This window comes from Dermacentor variabilis, chromosome 2, assembly GCF_050947875.1.
Source record: "Dermacentor variabilis isolate Ectoservices chromosome 2, ASM5094787v1, whole genome shotgun sequence".
Lineage (NCBI taxonomy): Eukaryota > Metazoa > Arthropoda > Arachnida > Ixodida > Ixodidae > Dermacentor > Dermacentor variabilis.
In genome coordinates this window covers 194,754,707-194,777,993 of record NC_134569.1, presented here as the reverse complement: position 1 = coordinate 194,777,993, position 23,287 = coordinate 194,754,707, and the positions used below count along the sequence as shown (strand labels likewise).

Sequence of the window (23,287 nt, the reverse complement as noted above, 5' to 3'; positions counted from 1 at the left end):
TCTCGAAACTTCTATGTCTACCTTGTACCGCTACCTATGCCTGTAACGGGTCCGGTCGTATCAATCTCTTCCCTGCTTTTTCCCCACCAATAGTCAGAGCATCTCTTGCTTATCTCGACTGCTGACCGGCTGACGCTTCCGTCCACGTTAAATCCAAGCGCTTCTGGAAGGTGCACATCGCCTACGGGTCTCACTCCGTGAATGCCATTACGCGTGACGCTATAGCGCCACTTGATGGTAGTTTTTACATATAAATTTAGTGTGTCGAGTAGGCGGCTTGGCTAGAGGGGAGAACAGGAATCGTCGCGGTGCCGAGGTGTGTCAGTCATTGCTTATGCTTGTACACTGCACCGTTCACAAGCTATCCCGCAATGCAAACACAGTTGAGGCAGCTGCACACTGTGGGATGTGGACGCAGCGACGTCACGAGGGCGAAGGCGATGTTTGATCATTGTGTGCAAGTGAGAGGTTGTTTGTTAGTACATAGTTCTAGATTAGGAGATGCAAGAGGCTTGAGTTCCACTTGCGGCCGCAATCCCTTGGGTCCCGGCAAAATACAAGCAGGCTTTGGGTTCTTGGTTGCACAAGCGGCCTGCGTACTCCGATTGAAATCTCTCTGCCAGTAGTAGCAGCTGCAGCAGCAGAAGCACCAGCAACTTCAGTACTACTAGTACTACTACTACTACTACTACTAGTAATACTAGCGCTATAATAATTAAAATAATAATAATAATAATAATAATAATAATAATAATAATAATAATAATAATAATAATAATAATAATTATTATTATTATTATTATTATTATTATTATTATTATTATTATTAGTAGTAGTAGTAGTAGTAGTAGTAGTAGTAGTGGTAGCAGTAGTAGAAGTAGTAGTTGTAGTAGTAGTTGTAGTAGTAGTTGTAGTAGTATTTATTCGGCTGAGGAGACTCGGACAGCCATGGAGAGCCGTTTCGTCCATGCGGAGGGAGTCCATAGTGCTTTAAAAAAAAATGGAAGTGGAAGGAAAAAAGAAAAAGAAACGTTTCATGTAGAGATAGGGAAGTGGTTATGGAACACGGCACGGACGGTCAGCACGACGTAAGGGTTGCTGCCTGAACGCGGCGTCAACCGGTGTTCGAAGTAAAATGAGCCCACTCACTCCTTAAGAGAGCCCTGTCGTCTTGGCAGAGCAGTTGCTGCGCCTTGTTCATGGACTCCTCCAGCCTCCGAATGGCGTCTCTCTCACGCTCGGGGCAGGGTTCTATTTTGTTGTGCTGGTAGCAGGTCTCTCGTTTCCTTCTGAAACATCGGGTAGACAGTTCCGTGAACTTTGCGCAGATTATTTGCCTTAGCTGCAATATCCACTCATTTGTATTTGCTGATGGATGACGGAGTTGAAAGTTAGCTTTGTCGGTAGTTTCTCATTGTGAGAGCGGCGTTAGGGTTTATCACCAGATCGTCTCCTATGTCTGTAATAATACCGATTTTAACGAGTAGGCGCTACGATCACCACACGCATCGTTGCATATGCCACAAATGCTGGATACCTTAGGGGAAGTAATAAATAAAAAAGGAACTGCTCGTTTAAAAAAAAAAGAACTTCAGAGCATCAAAGGTGGATTTTTTTGTGCGTCTTCCGCAAGCACGGCACTTCTCAAGAATTTGCGGAACTGTCAGGCCTTTTATAAAAAAAGCTCGGAGCATGCTTAGCTTCGCCTTTAAGAGTGGAACGCGACAGCATTCAAAGATCCCTGACTGGTTCTCCCGCTTCCCGGCAACTGAAACTTATGTAACCGCGATATTTTCCTCGAAACGCTGGTGGCGAAGGCTATGCACGAAGGTAAGCTTTCTGGTTCTTTTTTTTTCTTCCCAGCCACGTCGGGCGCCGCCGCTGCCTCGAATTCGCGGAGGCGAGCGCCATCTGGATGGTGTTGCAAGGAACCTAGCGGGGCGCGAAGCTCTTACTAAGATAGACCTGAAAGGGCAGCCGGAAAAGGGGTTTGCGTTTGAGTCTCCGCGTAACAGGAATATGTTTTATCGTACATTCTAATTACAATCGTACGCTGTCATGGCTGTGGGTTGTGCGTAAGTCGTACTTTACAATTTTTCTACGTATTGTACCTTGAGAAATTCCATTAGTTCAGTAATTTCCTTGCGCCACATGGAGGGCCTGCGTGGTTGTGTATGCGTGGCTAGAAACTATTTTTGTCGAAGCGATGTGTGACGCTGGGTGCGGGACATCGCGTTAAAAAGAAAAAGGCATACAAATCTAATCGCATATGCGTAGGTGATTACGTCGGCGAAGAGAAGGATGGGAATGTAGTGCACATATTAGTTCGCATTTTATCCTGATTAGGCCAACGTTAAGTAGTAGCCCGCATTACGCCAAAGCACATTCTGCATTCTGTAGTTCGCAATAGATGCTGTCAGGAAAAGAGGGCATTATTCGTGACGTAATCAAGGAAGCGCCCAAAAACAGACCATCGTTAATTGACGACATATCTATAATATGGGAAAGCGGCACAATCGCGTTAACCGACTTAATTAGCCATTTCAATCGCTTTCACCCGAGTATTAAATTTACTGCTCACCACTCTCCTAGTCGGATCAACTTCCTTGACACGACGGTCTACATAGAAAAAGGGAAAGTGAGAAGGAAACTTTACCAGAAGCCTACGGAGAGCCAGCAATATTTAGACTACAACAGTCATCCTCCCGCGACACTGCAAGCAAGAGATATTCGTCGGACATGGGAAACGAATAAGAAGAGTATGCAGCGAAGACCACGATTACTTCCACCACCTAAATGACCTTAAATCAACGCTAGCAGAAAGAAACTATCCACAAATTCCTATCGATAGAGCTTATGATGTTGCGTCAAGAAAGGAGAGACAGTCGGAATTAGCGAAGAAACAGCCTACACCAGAATCTGACAGACCGCCAGCCTTTACAACAAAACATTTCAGTGCCCTCCCAAACAAAAACAATATCCTACGAAAATACCACCCAATATTATCGAGTACCGAGCGTCTGATAAAAACGTTCCCGGATGTACCAAGGGTTAGCTATCGCCGCAACAGGAATTTTAAAGACATGTTAGTGCACGCAAAAGTCAGCCAACTGCGTTCCCCCGTAATAAAATCATGTTGTTGCCCCAGGTGCAAAACATGCAGGCACCTTCGAAATGACATTAAAATTAAAAGCACCGCAAATAGTTATAGACACGCAGTCAAATCTGGCTTCACTTGTACAAATCCGGATGTGATTTATATGCTTGAATGCTCCTTCTGTAAGAAACAATATATTGGTGAAACTGGGGAATCAATAAACGTCAGATTAAACGGACATCGCGCGGACACAGCTAAAAAGCTTCTCAAAGCTGTCGTCGAGCATTTCAACCAACCAGGTCATAAGTTTGATGAACATAAACTCTACAACTTGCAGTAAAATTTCAGTTCTGAACGAGAAAGAAAATACAAAGAATCATACCTTATCCATAAATTCCAAGATGTCACAACCAATATTCATAAACCTTTCAAAGGTAGCTTTAGAATCTGTTCGCTATACTAAATTTCAAGCTATAGGCAACAACACTTAGTTTCGTGGCTTAGTGTTCTTTTTCTTTCTTTCTGTTTTCGTTCTTTCTTCCTTTTTAAAATAATTTTTATTCCAGTTCAGTTCTTTTTTACGAGCACCGGTTTCTGTCGTTCCTTCTATTATCGCTTTCAGAGACACAATAGCCCACGACCACCAGACATACCGGCTGACACACGGCTGTTGACACACGATTGACGGGCGGCCGTGTCCCTGGCCTTGTTGCACAGCACCCCTTTAATCTCAATTCAGCACCCTCGCCACTAAAACACCTTCTCTCGATGCCGCACCCACCCGCCTTACGCCCTCTCCCCTTTAGAAGAACCCCACCTATATATACAGCAGCGAGGAAAGCGTATGTCGCCTTGACGAAGACAAGTCCACTTGTCGTTAACGTTGGCCCCTGCTTTCACCTTGTCCTCGTTTTGCTCATCGTCATGACTTTCCCTCTCCCGCCCTCTCCGTGTTTTCCCTGGATTCCTACCCCTTTTGACATTTTCGCTGTCGTAATGCATTGTAAGCATAGCCGCGACACGTGTAAGCAAATCAGCTGCCTGACGCGTTTTGCTTACCTACAGTAGTGTCGGCTGGAGCACTCAACATCTGTATGGTTCTCCATAAATGCTGCGAGATTTCGATGGCACCGTACCACTATCAGGGCTCTATCTCTTCAACCTTAGGTGCGTTTGTCTGTCTGCGCGCATTCTTGTCTTCCTACCTGCATATCGCCCCGGTGAAGTCGTCGTCGGGTAGCAGTCCTTTGGCGAGGATTCTCGACATTGTCGTCCGGATGTCGTTGATCTGTTTTTCATGGCATCGCTTGAGTTGCTTGTACGAGCACGTGTTTCCATCACCATTGGGTTCTTCAAAGTATAGAAAAAAATGAAGCAAAGCAGATAAGTTGACAATAACAGTCATTTAAGGTAGGTTATTTGGCGGCGGCTCACAACAGGCAAATGTGTGTCCAAGAACAGTTCATCGATTGCGAAAACCTGCTGGACATTTGGGAATTCTTGATGTTGCGCTTCAGTGGCTGCTCTACCTCACCACTGACTGCTAGAATCTAGCGTCTTAAGCTGCACCCGGACTATGATAGACTTTGTTGTGGAAGGACTGGTTGGACCTGGGAAGCGTACGCTTGTTTCCAATAGGACTGAAGCCCAACTGCTCGAATGCTTTTTGCATTCTGCTTCATCGAGTTGCACACGCCTCTTCCGGGATTTGAATCAAAGACCTTTCTGGGCTTAGGAGCAGAAAGCTGTAGAAAATGAAGCTCTGCTAAAGTTGCTGAGATAGCTGAAGCTGTGTTGACTTCATTGACGCAAAAGTGGCACCAGCGCTAACATCAGGGAAGCACACAAAAAAAGAAAGCGTAACGACAATGAGACACGTGACACATCGCAAATAATAAATCATTTCACCCGCCGTCGTCGTTCAGTGGCTATAGCATTGCGTTGCTGAGCTCTTGGTCCTGGGTTCGATCCACCCACGCAGAGGCCATATTCAAATGGGGGCAGAACGCGAAAATGCTCGTGTACCGTGCACAGCGGGCACGTTAAATGAAATAAAACCCAGGGACTAAAAATTAATCCGGAGTCCCCCACTACGGCGTGCCTCGTAAAAAGATCATGGTTTTCATTTATATTTATTTGCCCTAAGGTCCCAGTGGAGGGCACTGCATATGGGAGCACATAATCAAACTGCAAAAGTATAAAATGCAACAACACAAGTACAAATGCGACAATAAAGAAAACAAGCCAGATAGTCAAGGCAACTAACGAAAAATTCAGCGAAACTTACCGTGATGAGGCACGTGAAAAAAATGTCAGTAAGCAAGACTTACACGGATTGCGTATTTTGGCACGCAATATCCTATAGTTTCGGTTTTAGCAAAACGCGCGAGTTCAGCAATCAGGTGGAGAGCTACTCCTGCGGCATCAGCGACCATCCAAACTCATGGCATATGTCCTCCTGTATCCTACTAACTCTATATCTTCCGTTGCTTTCGCACTGATTAATGAGTATCGTGGCATCACGTTTAGCGTGCCATTAGAACGACGTACCTTTCGGCGTCGTCGTAAAGGATACCTCATTATCGTGTAGAATATATTTCGCTGCGAAGTTTCAAGAGCAGACGAGTACAAGCGTCAAGCATAGAATATGCACCAAAGCGACCATGCCGGGTGTGCCTCACAAGAGAGAACTGGAATGCCACTCGTAAATCCTAAATAGTAGCACGAGGTTGAAAGTGATACTTCGTGGAGAATGAGGAATTCGCTCAGCAAGTAGATGTAATGCGCGAGAGGAAAAGAACACACAAAAAAACAAACACCATTTGAAGCGCAGTCTAGGTACGCCTATATTGCGCACCAAAGAAAGTTCTTTGCCACTGAAAGTGACAGACGGTGACCTGATGCAGCCGCTAAACTTCACCGGAAACATGCAAAACGCTTCAGTATTTACACGGTTTCTGTTTGTTTGTTGTTGCATGCTTTTCTGCTTGATGCCTGATCTGAGCAACGAGGTGACTTTTTCAAGGAATGCAGCGCAACCGCGTCTTCTGCATTCTGCAATAAAAAGCAATCGGCCTTTCACGCGTATTTCTACTGTCTTGGTTTTTCATTCAGGCATCTTCCCGTTCGCCCGACGTAGGGTATATGTCACACGACAATGGAATACTCTATACATCGGCGGAGTCACACTATAAAAAATTTTGTTGCGTGGTCGTTTCATTTTCCCCCCAATTTGCTACGCCGTGCGTGCGGTACACTGTGGACCACGTTTGTCCAGGGAGCTCGAGCGTCCTGTGGCGACTGCGCCAGGGTCGCTTAGCGGCAGCTGCTGTGTTCTGGATGTGTTGGCGAGGCCGCGTGGGATTCCCTACGATAATTGCTAGTGAGGAACTCTGGCAGTATTGTCTGCGGGCGGTGCAAGGGTTGAATTTCAGTCAGCGCGGGAATTATGGGCAGTAGATGGATCTGCCTGAACTTCGGTCTTCTGGCTTCAAGAAGATTTGCGAGTGCGAATTATTCGTTCTCAACAAAATATTCCGCTATAGATACAACAATGTGCCATGATTACGCATGCGCGTAGAGGCTGTATGCTGTCATAATAAACTTCACCGCAAATATCACCACAGCAAGGACCAAGGACAAGGCGCGACTCTCAATTGGCATCTTTATTACGTCACACCCGTACTTTTTCGACGATATGATAGCTACCGCTATCGCAAGCCTGTAGGGTTACATAAGTAGGCATGTGACGGAAAAAAAAGACGCACATTGAGAGTAAGCGCCCTGAGTCCTCTCTCCTCCTTTTGACGGCATGTTGTCATTAAGGTCTATTATGAGTATGAAACAACTGGCCCGTCAATGCATTCGGCCGAACCAATTGCCTTGCCGTAATAAGACAAAGCCGGGCTACTTGGTTTAACTTCATTGCGGAATACTGGCCACGGCGGCCGCATTTCCATGGGGGCGAAATGCGAAAACACCCGTGTGCTTAGATTTAGGTGCACGTTAAAGAACCCCAGGTGGTCGAAATTTCCGGACTCCTCCACTACGGAGTGCCTCATAATCAGAAAGTGTTTTTGGCATGTAAAACTGGATAATTTAATTTTTTAAACTTCATTGTAGAAAGTTTCGCGCACACTGAACGAAGACAACAAGAAAAGGACACAAGGAGCTGCGCAGTTTAAAAGAGCCCGAAAAACTAGAAATGAACTGCAATAAGGCTGAAAAGCACTGGGAACTGCGCTGGTCTTTGTGTCCTTTCCTTGTCTTCGTTCACTCTGCGCACAACTTTCCACGATGATGCCTTGCCGTGTTCGTAGAAATGTACGAGAGCTTGGAAATTTGGAAAGATAAACCGTAAGTAAGAAACGTTGCCGCAATGTTTGAAGCCCCAAGCACGAAGATTGGCAGGTTGATGTGCTAACTGTAATTCCCGCGATAGCTGAAGAACGGCAGTGCTCAAGTTCTCTAGTAAATTCGGTAGGAAACAGCCAAGCAACATTTCGAACATGCACGCATCGCGGCCTTGTGTGACCTTACCGAGGCGACGTCAGCCCCCAACGTTTGTCGGGAGCTGTGGTGAACAAATAGGTGCTTTTGGTTTTGCGCGCTTTGCGTACCACGAAATCAACGGCAACTGTTGGCGATAAGCGGAATGCATTGTGCGCAGCAAGCGCATCCGTTAAAGATAAGCGATCGTGCCGTGACAGGTGAAAGTGGCCTTTGATAATCGACGCGCGGTTGAATGATTACATCGAAGTCGAGTAGCAGTAAACACTGGGCCCACACCAACCATCACAAGATACGTTACAAATGACGGATGCTCGAAACTGCTTATTGCTCAGACGTGTGACTGTGCACAGCCTGCAATGCGAAAGCGCCGATCTAGTCGCCGTCGATGGCGAGAAAGGATTACATGGTTTGCATGCCGGCGGAGTGATACGGCCTCGTATGGCCATGACGCCCAAGAGCTTGAGGCTCTCGTAGAAAGCAAGATGCTGCACACAGCAACTATCTCTGAAATCGAGTGCTGTTCTGTTCGCAGCCGGCCGTTGGACCACATTAGACAAGCGCGATTGCACTGAAGTAGTCGAATTTAGGCCGTCTAATATTTATTTATTACTTGGTCGGTCTCACCACGTTTTAACCTTTTGAAAACATTTCGCAATGACGTTGTAGGCTATCACACTCCTCACCTTCAATGAGCACAACATTGTGTATGTATCCAATGACGCACTGTTGCCACGTTTCATTACTTTCATCGCCGTGGTACCTGAGATGTCTGAAAACACTTGCATCTCATTTCCAAGGCCCTAGTTGGGGATGATGTTACATAAATGCGTCAAATAATGTATATATGCCTGATATTTATATTCAAGAAATTTGCGCGCGAAGTTCACATGTCATGTTGCATTGGAAATTAGAAAATATTCGATGTTCGATTCGATATTAGGTGGTGTGTTCTATTAGATATTCATATTTGATTCGATTTGGAAATTTAACTATTTCGGCACCCCTACTTCATTTAAAGATGAAAAAAATTATTCGATACTCAATTCCCTATTAGGTGGTTGTTTTTCTTGAACATTCGTATTGGATTCCATAAGAGAGAGAGAGAGAGAGAGAAAGCAAAGATAAGAAAGGCAGGGAGGCCAATTAGTAGAGCACCCGGTTTGCTACCCTACAATGGGGAGGGGGCGAAAGGGGAATAGAAGGAAGAAAAAGGAGATAGTAAGCACTGAGTGAGTGTGGGAGGGACACTATACACATGGACACTACAAACGGTCTTTTAAGCCGGTGCACTTCAAATATTGTACTAGCAGTGCACGAATCGCTTTTCGTGCCAGTGTCGGGTGTGGCCACGGACCGACTATCTTTGACTCGGTGAACGTTCTTGAGTCAAGCCGCTGTAAAGTTGCCCGGCGAGAGAGGCGTTGTACATCGTAGCGAGGGCAAGTACGCAACAGGTGCTCGATGGTTTCCTCGCACCCACAGGAGTCGCACATCGGGCTCTTGGCCATTCCCAAACGATCAGAGTATGCGTTCGTGAGGATTCCATAAGAAAATTTCACCATTCAAATATACCTAAACTTAAGGTATTTGAAACCGATGCGTAGCTAGTCGTAAAATGAGAATCCACTTTGGCGTGCTCACAGAACATTGGTAGGCGCAGTACATCATTTCGAGGGAACCTGCGTCGCGGTTTGGCAGCAGAGCACCTTGCCGCTGCACTGCGCGTTACCTATTTCTGTTCCAACATGTCGAAATCCCACAGGTAACGCCGGAACAAGTAAAGAAAGCCTTGGGAGCTATGCAAAGGGGGAAGGCAGCTGGGGAGGATCAGGTAACAGCAGATTTGTGGAAGGATGGTGGGCAGGTTGTTCTAGAGAAACTGGCCACCCTGTATACGCAGTGCCTCATGACTTCGAGTGTACCGGAATCTTGGAAAAACGCTAACATAATCCTAATCCATAAGAAAGGGGACGCCAAAGGCTTGAAAAATTATAGACCGATCAGCTTACTGTCCGTTACCTACTAAGTATTTACTAAGGTAATTGCAAATAGAATCAGGAACATCTTAGACTTCTCTCAACCAAAGGACCAGGCAGGATTCCGTAAAGGCTACTCAACAATAGACCATATTCACATTATCAATCAGGTGATAGAAAAATGTGCGGAATATAACCAACCCTTATATATAGCTTTCATTGATTACGAGAAAGCGTTTGATTCAGTCGAAACCTCAGCAGTTCTGCAGGCATTACGGAATCGGGGTGTAGACGAGCCATACGTAATATTACTGAGAGCTGTCTATAGCGGCTCCCCAGCCACCGTAGTCCTCCATAAAGAAAGCAACAAAATCCCAAGAAAGAAAAGCGTCAGACAGGGAGATACGATCTCTCCGATGGTATTCACATCGTGTTTACAGGAGTTATTCAGAGACCTGGATTGGGAAGAATTGGGGATAAATGTTAATGGAGAATACCTTAGTAACTTGCGATTCACTGATGATATTGCCTTGCTTAGTAACTCAGGGGACCAACTGCAATGCATGCTCACTGACCTGGAGAGGCAAAGCCGAAGGGTGGGTCTAAAAATTAATCTACAGAAAACTAAAGTAATGTTTAACAGTCCCGGAAGAGAACAGTAGTTTACGATAGGTAGTGAGGCATTGGAAGTGGTAAGGGAATACATCTACTTAGGACAGGTAGTGATTGCGGATCCGGATCATGAGACGGAAATAATCAGAAGAACAAGAATGGGCTGGGGTTCATTTGGCAGGCATTCTCAGATCATGAACAGCAGATTGCCATTATCCCTCAAGAGAAAAGTTTATAACAGCTGTGTCTTACCAGTACTCACGTACGGGGCAGAAACCTGGAGGCTGACAAAAGGGTTCTACTTAAATTGAGGGCGACGCAACGAGCTATGGAAAAAAGAATGATAGGTGTAACGTTAAGGGATAAGAAAAGAGCAGATTGGGTGACGGAACAAATTCGAGTTGATGACATCTTACTTGAAATCAAGAAAAAGAAATGGGCATGGGCAGGACATGTAATGAGGAGGGAAGATAACCGATGGTCATTAAGGGCTACGGACTGGATTCTAAGGGAAGGGAAGCGTAGCAGGGGGCGGCAGAAAGTTAGGTGGGCGGATGAGATTAAGAAGTTTGCAGGGACAACATGGCCACAATTAGTACATGACCGGGGTAGTTGGAGAAGTATGGGAGAGGCCATTGCCCTGCAGTGGGCTTAACCAGGCTGCTGATGATGATGATGATGATGTCGGCAGTATGAGACAATAGTCTACCTATGAAAAGAATTGCTGTTTGTAACCCCATGCGCACAACCATCTGTTATCACTCGCTACCCCACAAAATAAGATGGCACCAGGGCGAGGCGGAAAATTTCGTTCTTTCAAAGTTGTGAGGCGAAGCATATGATGGTGATTTTTCCAATCCACACCACAATACCGGGAAGTTCTCTGTAATCAAATGAAACTTCCCTTCTCGCATTTCGTTCAGTGCATGATCATGAACCTTCCAGAAAAAAAGAATGCTGCAGTTGCGCCCAAAAGGCGAAGCATTGATTGCGACAGCAAATCTTGAGACAGCTGCACGAAGTAAAGCTCTATCGATGTAGAAACTGTAGTAAACATTCGCTTACGAACTACATCAGCTGGGATGGTGTTACACGCGCACAGGCAAACAAGAACACATCTCCCTCGAGGACCACGGACACTCGCTGGCAGCACTGAGTGGAATGAAAAAGGGATTATTTCGTGCATGGAAGATCGCCGATTGTATTCTCCGCCGCCAAGAAAAAATGCGCCATCAAAGGCATAGTTAATCGGTCAAAGGGGAGCGTACAGATTGCAAAGAGGGGAAGTGCGATGGAAGTGGGGGGATCGGTAGAGGTCGGGGCCTGTAGAAAAATTTGTTTACTAGCGGTCTTTGTCACTATATTTTTAGCAATATTTTTTTAGGGCATGATGAATTTGGTTTGTGGTTCATCTCTCAGAAACGTGGCTAAATGCGCGAATGGTGGGACAAGAAAGGCAGAGAGAGAGAGAGATTGTGGGCAGGTAGAGAGAGAGAAGGCAAATACAAGAAAAACAGGCGTTCAACCATACCAGCGTCCGATTTGGCACCCTATATTGGAGATAAGCGAAAACTGAAATAAAGATTTCGCCGATGGTTGCGATACTTCCTAATGTGAATTTTGAGCGCAGCTGTTTAGATGTTTTAAGTTCGCGATATCTTGTTGCAAAGAATTTAATTCTGATCGACAGGGTGCTCTCGGCGGTGGCGCTGAGCCTCTGTTCTGGCAGCTCGTTGAGAAGCAGCGGCACACGAAGCATTTCCACTGGTTGCGTCGCTCATTGTTCAGAAAGAAAGCGTGGCGCAGCGTGCACGTGGGAGTATACATAGGAGGGCTGTAAACGGTCGCTCAGCCCGGCGCATTCCAAGAACTGCATTACTGCAAGAACAGTTTTTACTCTGTTTATGTTTAGTATTTCTTATTGTACTCTTGGTCATGCTTACCATGAGGCGTTTTTCCAGCACGGCATTGTGCCCAACCTGAGCTGTTGACGAGGACTTGGACCATCTAATTTGTGTTTGCAGGTGGTTTACTACTAGTACTGTCTTGAGGAAAGCTATAAAAATGCCATACGACACGCGACTCAGCTGCGGGATGTTCTTGGTTCCTGGCGAGCGTCCTGGTCCTGAACTGCGCCCCACAAAGGCGTTTGTAGCTTTTCGGTAGATTACAGGCCTCAATGAGACAGTGTAAATTTTTGTGTTGGTGTTGTTCGATTTTGCGCGTGTATATATGTGAGTGCGCGTGTGCTAGGGTATGTTTGCTTTATTTTCTCACATTACCTTTTTATTGAGATAGAAACTACGAGGACACACCAGGCGAATTTGTGCAGTCAGTCATTGTGGTGCTCTCCCTGTATGATGTCGAACTGTGACAACATACCATCGCGTCCCGCGGCGCTGTGTGCTGTAGGCTGTAGGAGTGAAGGAAGGCGAGCTGAGAGGGATGGTGGTTTGATGAGCGACGTCCTCCCGCTCGCCTAACGTTGTGCGGTAAAAGAAGTAAAGGGGAGCGCGTGCGCCAAGAAAGGGGGGGGGGGGGCACGAGGCGTTCGCTCGCTGCTGCTGCCGCTCTTTACAACTCGAGTGCTCTAAGTGAGTGTCCGCGGTCATCGAGTGAGATCTGTTCATGTCTGGCTGTGCGAGCAAGGCACGATTGTCGACAATTTAGTTAATATGCGAATGTTTACTTCAGTTTATATAGCCGATAAATCTAGCAACCTTACTTCGCACAGCTGTTTAATGATTTGCTATCGCAATCGATGCTTCGCCTTTTGGGCTAAACGGCGGCGCTTTTTATTATACCTCACCACCTCACCAGCAGTGGGGTGTGAAGTCTGTCGCTAGGCTATCCTCTCGAGATAAAATGAAGGTTTCTCACTCTCTCTCGTTGAACACTGAACTCTTGGGTCCTTCAGAAAAGCGCATATTCTCAATTATCAAAGCATTATAGGCTCACTTGTCGGGAGTCGCTGGTCGCCTTGCACAAACGGGTTCCCGTCGTTGGGGTTGCAGCCCGTGCTCTCCACCAGGGCCTTCACTGTTTTCTTAGCGTACGTAGGACGTTTTCGATTCTTCGAGCACGACGGTTTTGGCTCAATGAGGCAGCTGGTTAGCGCAGCTCCAAGATCACTGCGCGTGGGCGGAAAAGGTGGCTGAGACGTCACAGCGAGACAAATAAATGCGTACACAGCATGTGAAAGCTTTGAAGGCGGCTGTAATACGTATATACTACGCGATAAATAAGCCACGTCGATGATGGTGTGTGAATGGTTGCTATTCATGCTTTCACGTCTTGTGGCGTTCTTCAATCGTCCACATCTTTAAAGGAGCGCGCTGTATACAGAGTACAAGCAATCCACGCAAAACAATAGGTGTGCTTGTTCATTTAAGGGTGTTAATTGTTGGTTTTAATACAGCGCAAACAACGGAGACGAAGGGAAGACACGAAACGACAGGACTGAATTACGACTCGGGAATTATGAATCACTACCAAGTAGTCCAATTCACAGCTCTCCTAAAAGTTGGTTATAGACTGGCAAGCCTGCTTTCTGCGACCAACGAAACCGCGGTGTGTTCGTGTCAATTGTTGCAATATTTTCTTTTGGAGCGTTTCGAGTATGCTCTGAGCACTTGCTGGGGCTTGAACGAAACAGAAGGGACAGATCTTCACCCGAAAGTATGTGCGAATAATATATGCGGGGGCCTATACTCAGCGATGTCAACGGGGTTGAGGTGCGGCGTGGTGTATATAATTGTAACCACTCAGTTTCATGTTAAAGCCTGCCACAGCGCTCGTGGCTTTTCTGAGATTTACGTTTGAACTGCTGCCTGTCATTCAGCTCAGCACCTCTGGCAATGTTCCGATGAAGATCAGGTGGTGTAGCTGGGAAACACTGACAATAAATGCCGAAAGCATGAAACCTGAGCGATAAACCTGTTTTCATCGCCTTAGTCACTCTGTCCGCACATCCTTTTTTTAAGGATGGCTCCGACTCTGGCGATGCTTAACTTAACATATTCAGGCTGGTCGTCTGGTGGCCGCCTTAAATCATCTGATTTGTTCCGCGATTACGTGTGTTAAAACATTTGAAGTGTATTCGAAGGCCAAGTTCCGAAAGACAACGTTGTTTTTACATATCTGATAGCGCATGAATATTCAGGTTACTATACAGGAAATCACCGTTCAAATGGTGAAATCATTTCATACTTTTTGCTTCAGTACCATGTCAGTGCGCACAATTGGGTCGTGCCACCCAGTTTGTTACCTCTAACAAACACATACCAGTTGATCTGGCCGGTCATGATGGCAGAGCAAGCTTACTTGCAACTCGCTTGACGATACTCACTTGCAACTGCTCTTGGCGTCATCTATGGACATCTGAAACTCCTTCATCTTCTCTCGCAGACAAGTCTCGATCAGCGGCAGCGGTGCGCATCCGCCCATTGGCACAAATGCTGTGGAGAAGATAACGACGATAGTGTACAAATAAAAGAAGGAGCTTGCACGGGTCTTAAGTTAAGGCAACCGTAAGCGTACTAAAATACGAGGCGGTTAAAGAATGATCAACGAGGGTTTCACGGCATTGCATCAATTTGTTATAGTGTACATGTTTTTAGTGCACCGCGCCGGAGGGATGACTATACGAGGGACACTTTGGCAATTTTAAGGCGAAATACTTAAGTGGCTCGTTGCAATGCCTCATACCTAAAAAACACGGCGTCTAGTCGAGTGGTACAAAAAATATCACTATCGGCAATGGCCCATACTCCCGTAAGCATACAACACACAGAAAAGCATGCGTTTCACTAAAGCACAAGCCCAAAACAAGCAACCGTACCATCAATAAAGCATCGCATAACCTCCTCGGAAGTGCGCTATGGCCGAATATGCTCGACAAGTGAGAAACGTGGTGCGACGTGCGAAGCGGTGGGAGCAATGCTTTCGACCGCGAGTGCTAGCCTGCTGAGAGGAGGCAACTTAAAGTAGAAGAGAAATCGTCGTCGGCGCGAGTCCGACTCCGTTATAGGAGCGCGCGAAGCCGCAGCTAAGCGTCGAAAACGAACCGAAGAAGCCGAACTGCGAACGCAGCAATGCGACGATGCGAGACGGCAATGTAGAGAGGAGGCCGAAGCTCGAAGTCAACGGCTAGCCACACGTTTACTTCACACTGCGACTCGTTATGTCTTGCAAGGAGTCTGACCCCTCCAATCGTATAGCTTAATGCATTACCAAGTGTGCAGCAGCTTTTCTCCTTCACGTGCTACAGGAGCGCAACATGCTGCCGTACTTTTCTTACCATTGGAAAAACACCATGCTGACCATAAAGTGAAATATGCGCTAAAAGAAAGTGAACGAATGAATTTTCGCTACGACGACGGGATCGAAACCAAAGTCCTGTGTTTGTAACTTGACTTTCTCTATTTGAACATGCTAACGATGTAACTCGTGCGACCAGCGCCTGGTCGCTAAAGCAGATTTAGTCCAGAGAAAAATTTGCTCCAGAGCCTGATAGGACAGACCATCGCTGGCGAGAGTGGTAACCTATGCTCACCTGTTCCTGTGCTGGCAACCAGAAAAGAAGATAATAAGCTGAATGAGCTGATTTACTCAAATCTTTTGGCACCCACTCGCACTTGACTCAATTTAAAATAATATGCCATTTTAACACAAGAATTCATTCAGCATGGCACCGGGAGGTAGAGACATAGAGAGAAAACATTTGTTTATGGGTATGGTAGGCCCGCATTGCCGCTTTAAGTAAATACAGCCGGTGATAATAAAGACGTTAGTTGTGGAGTGCTTCGCATGGCTTCTTGAGTGCAGATAATGAAGCAATACAGGGGACGCCAGAGGGCGTTCGTTGTGTGTTCCGTGAGCGTGGAGTAAAGTTGTCCCTGTCCCATCGAACGACGTCGCGGCGGCTCATGGCACTCGGAGGCTGTATTTACAGGTAGAAGTTAGAAGTTCATTTATTTGAAGTGTTGTTAGTGCTTTGTGGAGCACCACACAACAGACCTTTCTGTCTAAAGGCTACCGAACCGACTTACATTTGAGCAGTTTGAAGTTCGTATCGTTGCAGGCGTCTTCGTATATTGCATTGTACAGTTTCTCCATGTCTACCAGCGCAGGGTGAGTGTCGGAACAAGGCTGTAGGTCCTTGTTGCACAATGACTCAACGTCATGTTCCCTGCACCAGGGAGGTAAGAAACGCCCATTTATGCGTGTCGCACAAAGGAATGGTCAAAGTGATCAACTACGCACATTCTTTTTAAAGTTGTTAGGACAACTGATCAATGTGCAACATATGTGCATACGTATGCCTAATTATGCTACAGATAGGGCTTAGCGGTTCCAGTACACCTTTTTCCAGAAATTTAGATTTTTCAGCGTATATATACAGGATCGTAAAAAAATATTTGACAAATTGCCCAAAACCACAATTTTGACACTCACTTCTGAATGTCGCGTCTACTTCTGCAAACATGGTCGCAGTACGAAGACTTCCTGTTCCGCCATGTTTCAGCATAGCCTAGTCAAGCATAGTGTCCTCCTACGATTTTAAGCCTAAATATGGGAGTGTACTTAGGTTTCTATGCAAAGAAAAAAGCGCCGCCAAGAAAATGAACGGTAGAATGATGAACATGAGTGAGAGTGAGTGTACTTCTTATGTTGCAGTAACTTGCTGGCTGAGTGACTTTAGACACAGCCACGTGAACGTGTAAGGCAACTCAAGGTGAAAACGGCCGACCGTTTTAACGATTTGGAAGGTTCAGTCACAGCGGAAAGCCTTACAACAGGGCATCGCCAAATGAAGGCGTCCGAAATTTCCATGGAATTGAACATTTTATATGGCAGTGATTGCACAATCGTTCATAACACGTTAAACATGGCAAACGTTAGACACTACCACTTGCATTTATGTAGGAAACTTCATAGCCTATCTGGTCCACCTTAGACAACGCAAGTGTATTATTGTGAGAACGCTAGGAATGATGGTACTCACTTGCACAGGGTCTCCAGTTTGCTCGCGTTGAGTGGTCCACGTGTGAACTCGTTGAGAAACTTTGCGAGGATGCCGTTGTAGCACTCCTTGACTTGCGTCACGTTGCATAGTAGGGTGGAATGCGACGCTGTGGGAGGAATGCGAAAAGCTGCGTTAACTATAGGAGTATTTGCCCAATTATTCATTAGGCGAGCGCTTTCCGGCCTCATGCGCAATAGCATCACGACGAAAAGAGGACACACACGCGGCGATGTTATTTGCCTTTTATTCCTGAATGCCATACCCCTCTGCCAACCTTCGGATTAGGTAGGGCCGTTATCAGCAGCACCTCTCGTTAAACGGGGCGCCTCTGATTTTGCGACAGCGTTTTTCTCAGACTTAACGGTTTCGATGCCAACGTAAAGCCTTAAAACGGAGTGTGGCGTTAGATGTGCTTCACTTATATCTGGTGCCAAACTCCCGTGAAAGAGTTTGGCACACCACCGAATTGCACCAATTCTACCTAGTCTGAATATTTCCACTCTATTGCTTTTGATGTTCATGCATGAAATACCCAGCAAAGAGTGCAAGGCGGATGTTGATTGAGAACATGAAGTTCCTGTTCAAGCCACCGCTTACTGGTATCATGCTTGGGGCACTGAAGAAGTGCGTGACGTATGTCGTCGCCATTATGAATCCAGGGGAAAGCAGGAAACTATAGACCCTCTTGATTATATTGCACGATCTGGCAAGAAGTGAATATGACGCCGCCAACTTGTAAATAACTATTCGGGTTCGTTCGGTGAAGCTTGCGCAGGACGTATGCGCGTTTTATTGCGTTCACAGGATTAGGCACAGAGAAAATCGGAAGGCATGCCTCGATTGACTAGTCTGTCCTCTATACATATACAGCAGGTCTAGACAACACCTAGATACCAGAAGGACTGCGTGCTCTGACTGTGATGTGATCTGACTCTGACTGTGAAGGAGCACATAACTGATCCAGTATGCTATTTACACACTTGTCAAAGGCGCTCAGAAAGATATCTGAAAAACCCTTACGTTGTACATACTCTTGGTTTTCGAAGGTAACGACATTGGAATGAAGGTAAAAGTTCAAATGTTCCAGAAACTGGTCACTATTCACTCCGGTTGCACTACTGAACCTAACTTCACCAAGTCATGTGCTCATTCCGCAATGAGGTACGTCGATGACTACTTGGTGGTTGTTAACGCGGTACCAGGGTCCAGGCTAGATGACACTGTAGAATAGACAATTAATACTTTTAGAAATTCTTCGGAGGCTCTAAACTTCACGTACGAAAGGCCATGTGATAATTGAATTCGCTTCCTGGACCTCACTCTCCCTTTAATGAACACGCATGTTTGTTTGGAATACCAACCCAGGTTGAACAAGCAGCTAATTTTATATGACAGTGCACAGTCCAATTTAGTAAAAAGAGGAGTTGCAATGACCTGTCTAAAGAAAGCTCTAAATAAATCTTGAATCCACAAAGTAGAAAGCAGCTTTAACAACCAGGTTACAAGGCTGCGCCTAGCTGGTTTCCCTTCACATTTGGTTTCTAGCGTCCGTGATAAGCTTCTTCAAAAGATAAAATAGCTAAAGGAGGGCATTAACAAAGAGAAGCCAGTTCATAGGAAGAGATTAGAAGTGATTCCATATTGGCACAGGGTGTCCCACAACCTCAAGAAGGTTGCGCAAAGGCAGAATATTAATCTTCTCTTCAGCGCACCGTAACTGGCCAAGATATGCCCTATGCTGACATAGGCAAAACCCGAACCATGCTCTAAGAAACATGCAGCGCAGTACACGGAATGCACTAGAAGTGTCGTATATGAGATACCCCTAAGCTGCAACCAGGTTTATATCGGTCAAACCGGACGGTGTTCTAATGAAAAGGCGCGTGAGGACAATTGGGCGATAAATAACAATGCGGGGGCCATCTGGCTGAACATTGTAAACTTCACAAATGCCGTCCGTATCTTCGTGACACCAGCTTTCTGGCACGTTCTAGAGATAGACTAGAAAGAGAGATATTAGAAGCTTTCTACATTGCAAAGGACGAGGGCACGTGCATTAGCTGCCCGTCAGTCGCACTTACCGAAAAAGGGTTTGCTTTTCTAATGCGATAGAGGGGTCGTAAAGTCACGGTTGTGCTTTCCTTGTTTCTATTTATATAAATCTTGTTTCTTCAAATAAACATTTAGTTGAAAGTTAGCGCCTGTCCGTCGTACATGTTCTTCTTTTAGTCCGCGTCTTTGTAGCGCTCATTTCTTTTCTTCAAGTGTGTTAAACCAACTCGCCCACATAAAGCTTCTGCTGCACCTGATTGATGACATGCATGTGGTCCATTGTAGATTATCCCTTCCTGAAGCTAGCTGGATTGATACGGTATCTTTAAACAATGGTGTCATAAGATACCCGCAAATTAAATTTTGATGTTGGCATTGTTTAGTCACTGACATTTAAGAGTATGCATCACATTAAAAAAAGGACAAAAATTATCTTCCATAGTAACTAGATCAATTGTTGCCACATTTCGGCACCAACACTGCCGTCACGTCAGGCATTCTTGCTGCAACGAGAGATATTAATCGTAAGCATTCCATGGCTACTTCTTTCGGACAACGGTCCGTCCGTCTGTCATTAACGCGTGGCACGATGCGCTTCACAGACATACATGGGGTCCTCTATATATATATATATATATATAGAGTACACATATGACGATGCATTACGACAACGCAGGACTGCTGAGATTTGCGATTATGCCTATATATATAGAGCTCTGGAAAGTCATTAGGAGTAATTACGGTTAATTAGATAATAAGTAGAAATACGAATAAATTGATTACGCCTAAATAAGGTTCCTTCACACTAGTGAAGGGCAAGCAGCATAATGAAGCCTAAATACGATGAAATTATTGAAGCACATGCAATGACACTTATTTGAGTGTATTTATTTATAGCGCGGATAATTAAATTGATTCTAGGTTAGGTTGATTAGCATATTCGAGGGTAATTAGGGGGAAATAAGTCAGCCTAATCAATATAAGTAAATGTAATTAATATAAATAAGTCTATATATCAGTCATTAACCCTACGCGGAATAATCATCAGGAATAATTAAGGATGATTAAGATTACTTACACCTAATTAAGATTAGTTATGATTACATTGCTTAAGGCCAATGAAGAATGATAAGTGTAAGGAAAAATAATGCATGCAACAGTACTAGCCCTAATTCAGATTACTAACGACTACAATAATTTCACCGAATAATATTCATCATCATCATCAGCCTGGTTACGCCCACTGCAGGGAAACGGCCTCTCCCATACTTCTCCAACTACCACAGTCTTGCACTAATTGTGGCCATGTTGTCCCTGCAAATTTCTTAATCTAATCCGCACACCCTAATTTTCTGCCGCCCCCTGCTACGCTTCCCTTCCCTTGGAATCCAGTCCGTAGCCCTTAATGACCATCGGTTATCTTCCCTCCTCATTACATGTCCTGCCCATGCCCATTTCTTTTTCTTGATTTCGAGTAAGATGTCATCAACTCGCATTTGTTCCCTCACCCAATCTGCTCTTTTCTTATCCCTTAACGTTACACCTATCATTCTTTTTTTCCATAGCTCGTTGCGTCGCCCTCAATTTGAGTAGAACCCTTTTCGTAAGCCTCCAGGTTTCTGCCCCGTACGTGAGTACTGGTAAGAAACAGCTGTTATAAACTTTTCTCTTGAGGGATAATGGCAACCTGCTGTTCATGATCTGAGAATGCCTGCCAAACGCACCCCAGCCCATTCTTATTCTTCTGATTATTTCCGTCTCATGATCCGGATCCGCCGTCACTACCTGCCCTAAGTAGATGTATTCCCTTACGACTTCCAGTGCCTCGCTGCTTATTGTAAATTGATGTTCTCTTCCGAGACTGTTAAACATTACTTTAGTTTTCTGCAGATTAATTTTTAGACCTACTCTTCTGCTTTGTCTCTCCAGGTCAGTGAGCATGCATTGCAGTTGGTCGCCTGAGTTACTACGCAGTCGAATAATATTGATACCGGCTAATTAGGGTCTCCAATTATGTAACGGCAACAAGCCTTTGCAGTACTTGCATCACATTGCGTACATCCTTCACACAGTGAGCCGCTGTGTACGTAACTCGGCCGCTCAATCAATTATTATTTTTATGAACGAAAGATGAGCGACTGAAAATAATGCTCACGCAATATCGGACAAATCCCACTAGGGAGTTTCTGCAGTAACCCCTTTTTTTGTAGTGGAACCTGGTGGCGCATCATTCTGGAAAATTCTGTTTTGGCGGGCGCCGATTTTCGGACCAGACCAGTATTGTCCAGGCCACAAAAAACGTCGACATGACAAGGTTTCAGACTTAAGAGAGCCGTTTTAGTCGCATTAGCCCTTGTTTCTAGAATTCCCGACAGGTGAACGTCGTGCCTTGCGCTGCTACCGCACATGGCTATAGGTTAGTGTTGCGAAGGTCTATATATATATATGGTCTCTTTGGAGATCATATATATATATGTATATATATGTGTATGTATGTATATACGTGCAATCTACCTAATGGCGTCAGTTTTAGCCTGCTTGAAACGATACAACAGGTGTACGTGGTGACAGCTTACTCCGAAACTACGCAGAACGGCACGCAGAGTTGAACACTGTCAAATCGAAACTATAAGGTTTCATGTCACTAGTCGATGTATTCATTCAGATAACCCAGCATTTATCCATGCTACCAGGTTCTGGGGCTAAACAAAGAAGGTGTAGGTTCCCTAGTGCTGTACATAAAGAGAAAGTGACAATTTCTCGTGAAAAAGCTTTTCTCCAGAAATCCGAAACCTTGTTACTTTTCGCCGAATTCGCATTGCGGTAAAAAACGTTCGACCACACACTTGAAAAAGATTGAATTCACATTACCGTCTTTTGTTGAGTTAGGACTCTGCTGCACGTGGTCTCACACATAGGGCGTCACGCAAACACATGCACCACCAAGCTGGAGGCCAATGGCGGAAGTACAAACACAGCGAGGACACGTAACGTCTCACTTACCGTTGGTCGAGGCGGCGAACAGCAACATCGCCAGCATCCATTGTGCGTAAAGGTTTCCGACGCCCATTGCGAGCATGGTAGACGCCGACCGCACGGCAGCTCGGATACAGATACAATGGGATGTTTTTTAGCGGTGTCTGCAAAGCGTGCCGGGCAGCGGTTGAGCTTGCCTAGCACGGGAAGACAAAAGAAATGAGAACGTGCAGGCGCGGTAACGTGAACCGAAAAGAGCGACAAGATAAGCGAACAGGCTATAAGATAAGGCAGTAGTTTCTGGCAAAATCGGCCCGAATGTAGAGAAAGAGAGTGTGAGATACGAGACAAGTGGAGTATCGGTAGATTTAGCTGTGGGAGACGGTGTTACAGCTCTTGCGGTAAGCTGATTATTCCAGATATTCTGCCCCCCCGTGCGCTTGCTTCACGGGAAATGGCGCAACTCTTCGAAGTTAAGCGCGGCGTAGAGGAATAAACATGAGAATAAATTAGTGAATGAAGTCGTTCACAGGCGAGGGCTGTGACAGACAACGGCTCTCCTTTCAGTAAATAAACGAATAAACAATTAGTTGGAAGCGCCCTGTTTACTTCCTCTTTCGTTTAGGTTGTTTTTTAGCATTTATCTCCTGTTACGAAGCTTGCGTCGTTTCTATAAACGACCCGTTGATAAGAGGAAGCGTCAGTAAATACCCGTCCGTGGATAATAAAAAATCGAAACAAAACAAAACAGGGTTATCAGATTAGATAGATACCGAGAGAAAAAAAGCCCGTTTTCGTGTATCGATTGGGGAGTTAGAAGGGTGTGGTAAGCAGTACAGCAAATTATGTGCGCATGAGCGCAAATGTCGCAGCCTGGGAGATGAGCACATATAGACGTCAAACACGGAGTTATTTAGGGCTTGGCTGACGGCTTACCGTGTACTAGAGCGAACGGCATTATGCTTCCCCCTTGTCGCACGTTTAACATGAATCAAACTCACGTAGCCCGTATTATTTTTCGAGGTGGTATGTTTA

General features: G+C 45.5%; 1 protein-coding gene across 1 annotated transcript in view; it reads right to left on the bottom strand.

Moving 5' to 3' along the window:
* Positions 1-22,446, bottom strand: part of LOC142573019 (uncharacterized) — a 48,878-nt gene extending 26,432 nt beyond the window's left edge. The window contains exons 1-7 of the mRNA XM_075682512.1: positions 22,280-22,446; positions 17,204-17,330; positions 16,248-16,387; positions 14,546-14,654; positions 13,156-13,328; positions 4,303-4,447; positions 1,150-1,289 (exon numbers count right to left, since the gene is read on the bottom strand). Of these exons, the coding sequence (XP_075538627.1) occupies positions 1,150-1,289; positions 4,303-4,447; positions 13,156-13,328; positions 14,546-14,654; positions 16,248-16,387; positions 17,204-17,330; positions 22,280-22,355 (910 nt within the window). The 5' untranslated portion in view covers positions 22,356-22,446. The remainder of the gene's footprint in view (positions 1-1,149; positions 1,290-4,302; positions 4,448-13,155; positions 13,329-14,545; positions 14,655-16,247; positions 16,388-17,203; positions 17,331-22,279) is intronic.
* Positions 22,447-23,287: the final 841 nt, after the last annotated feature.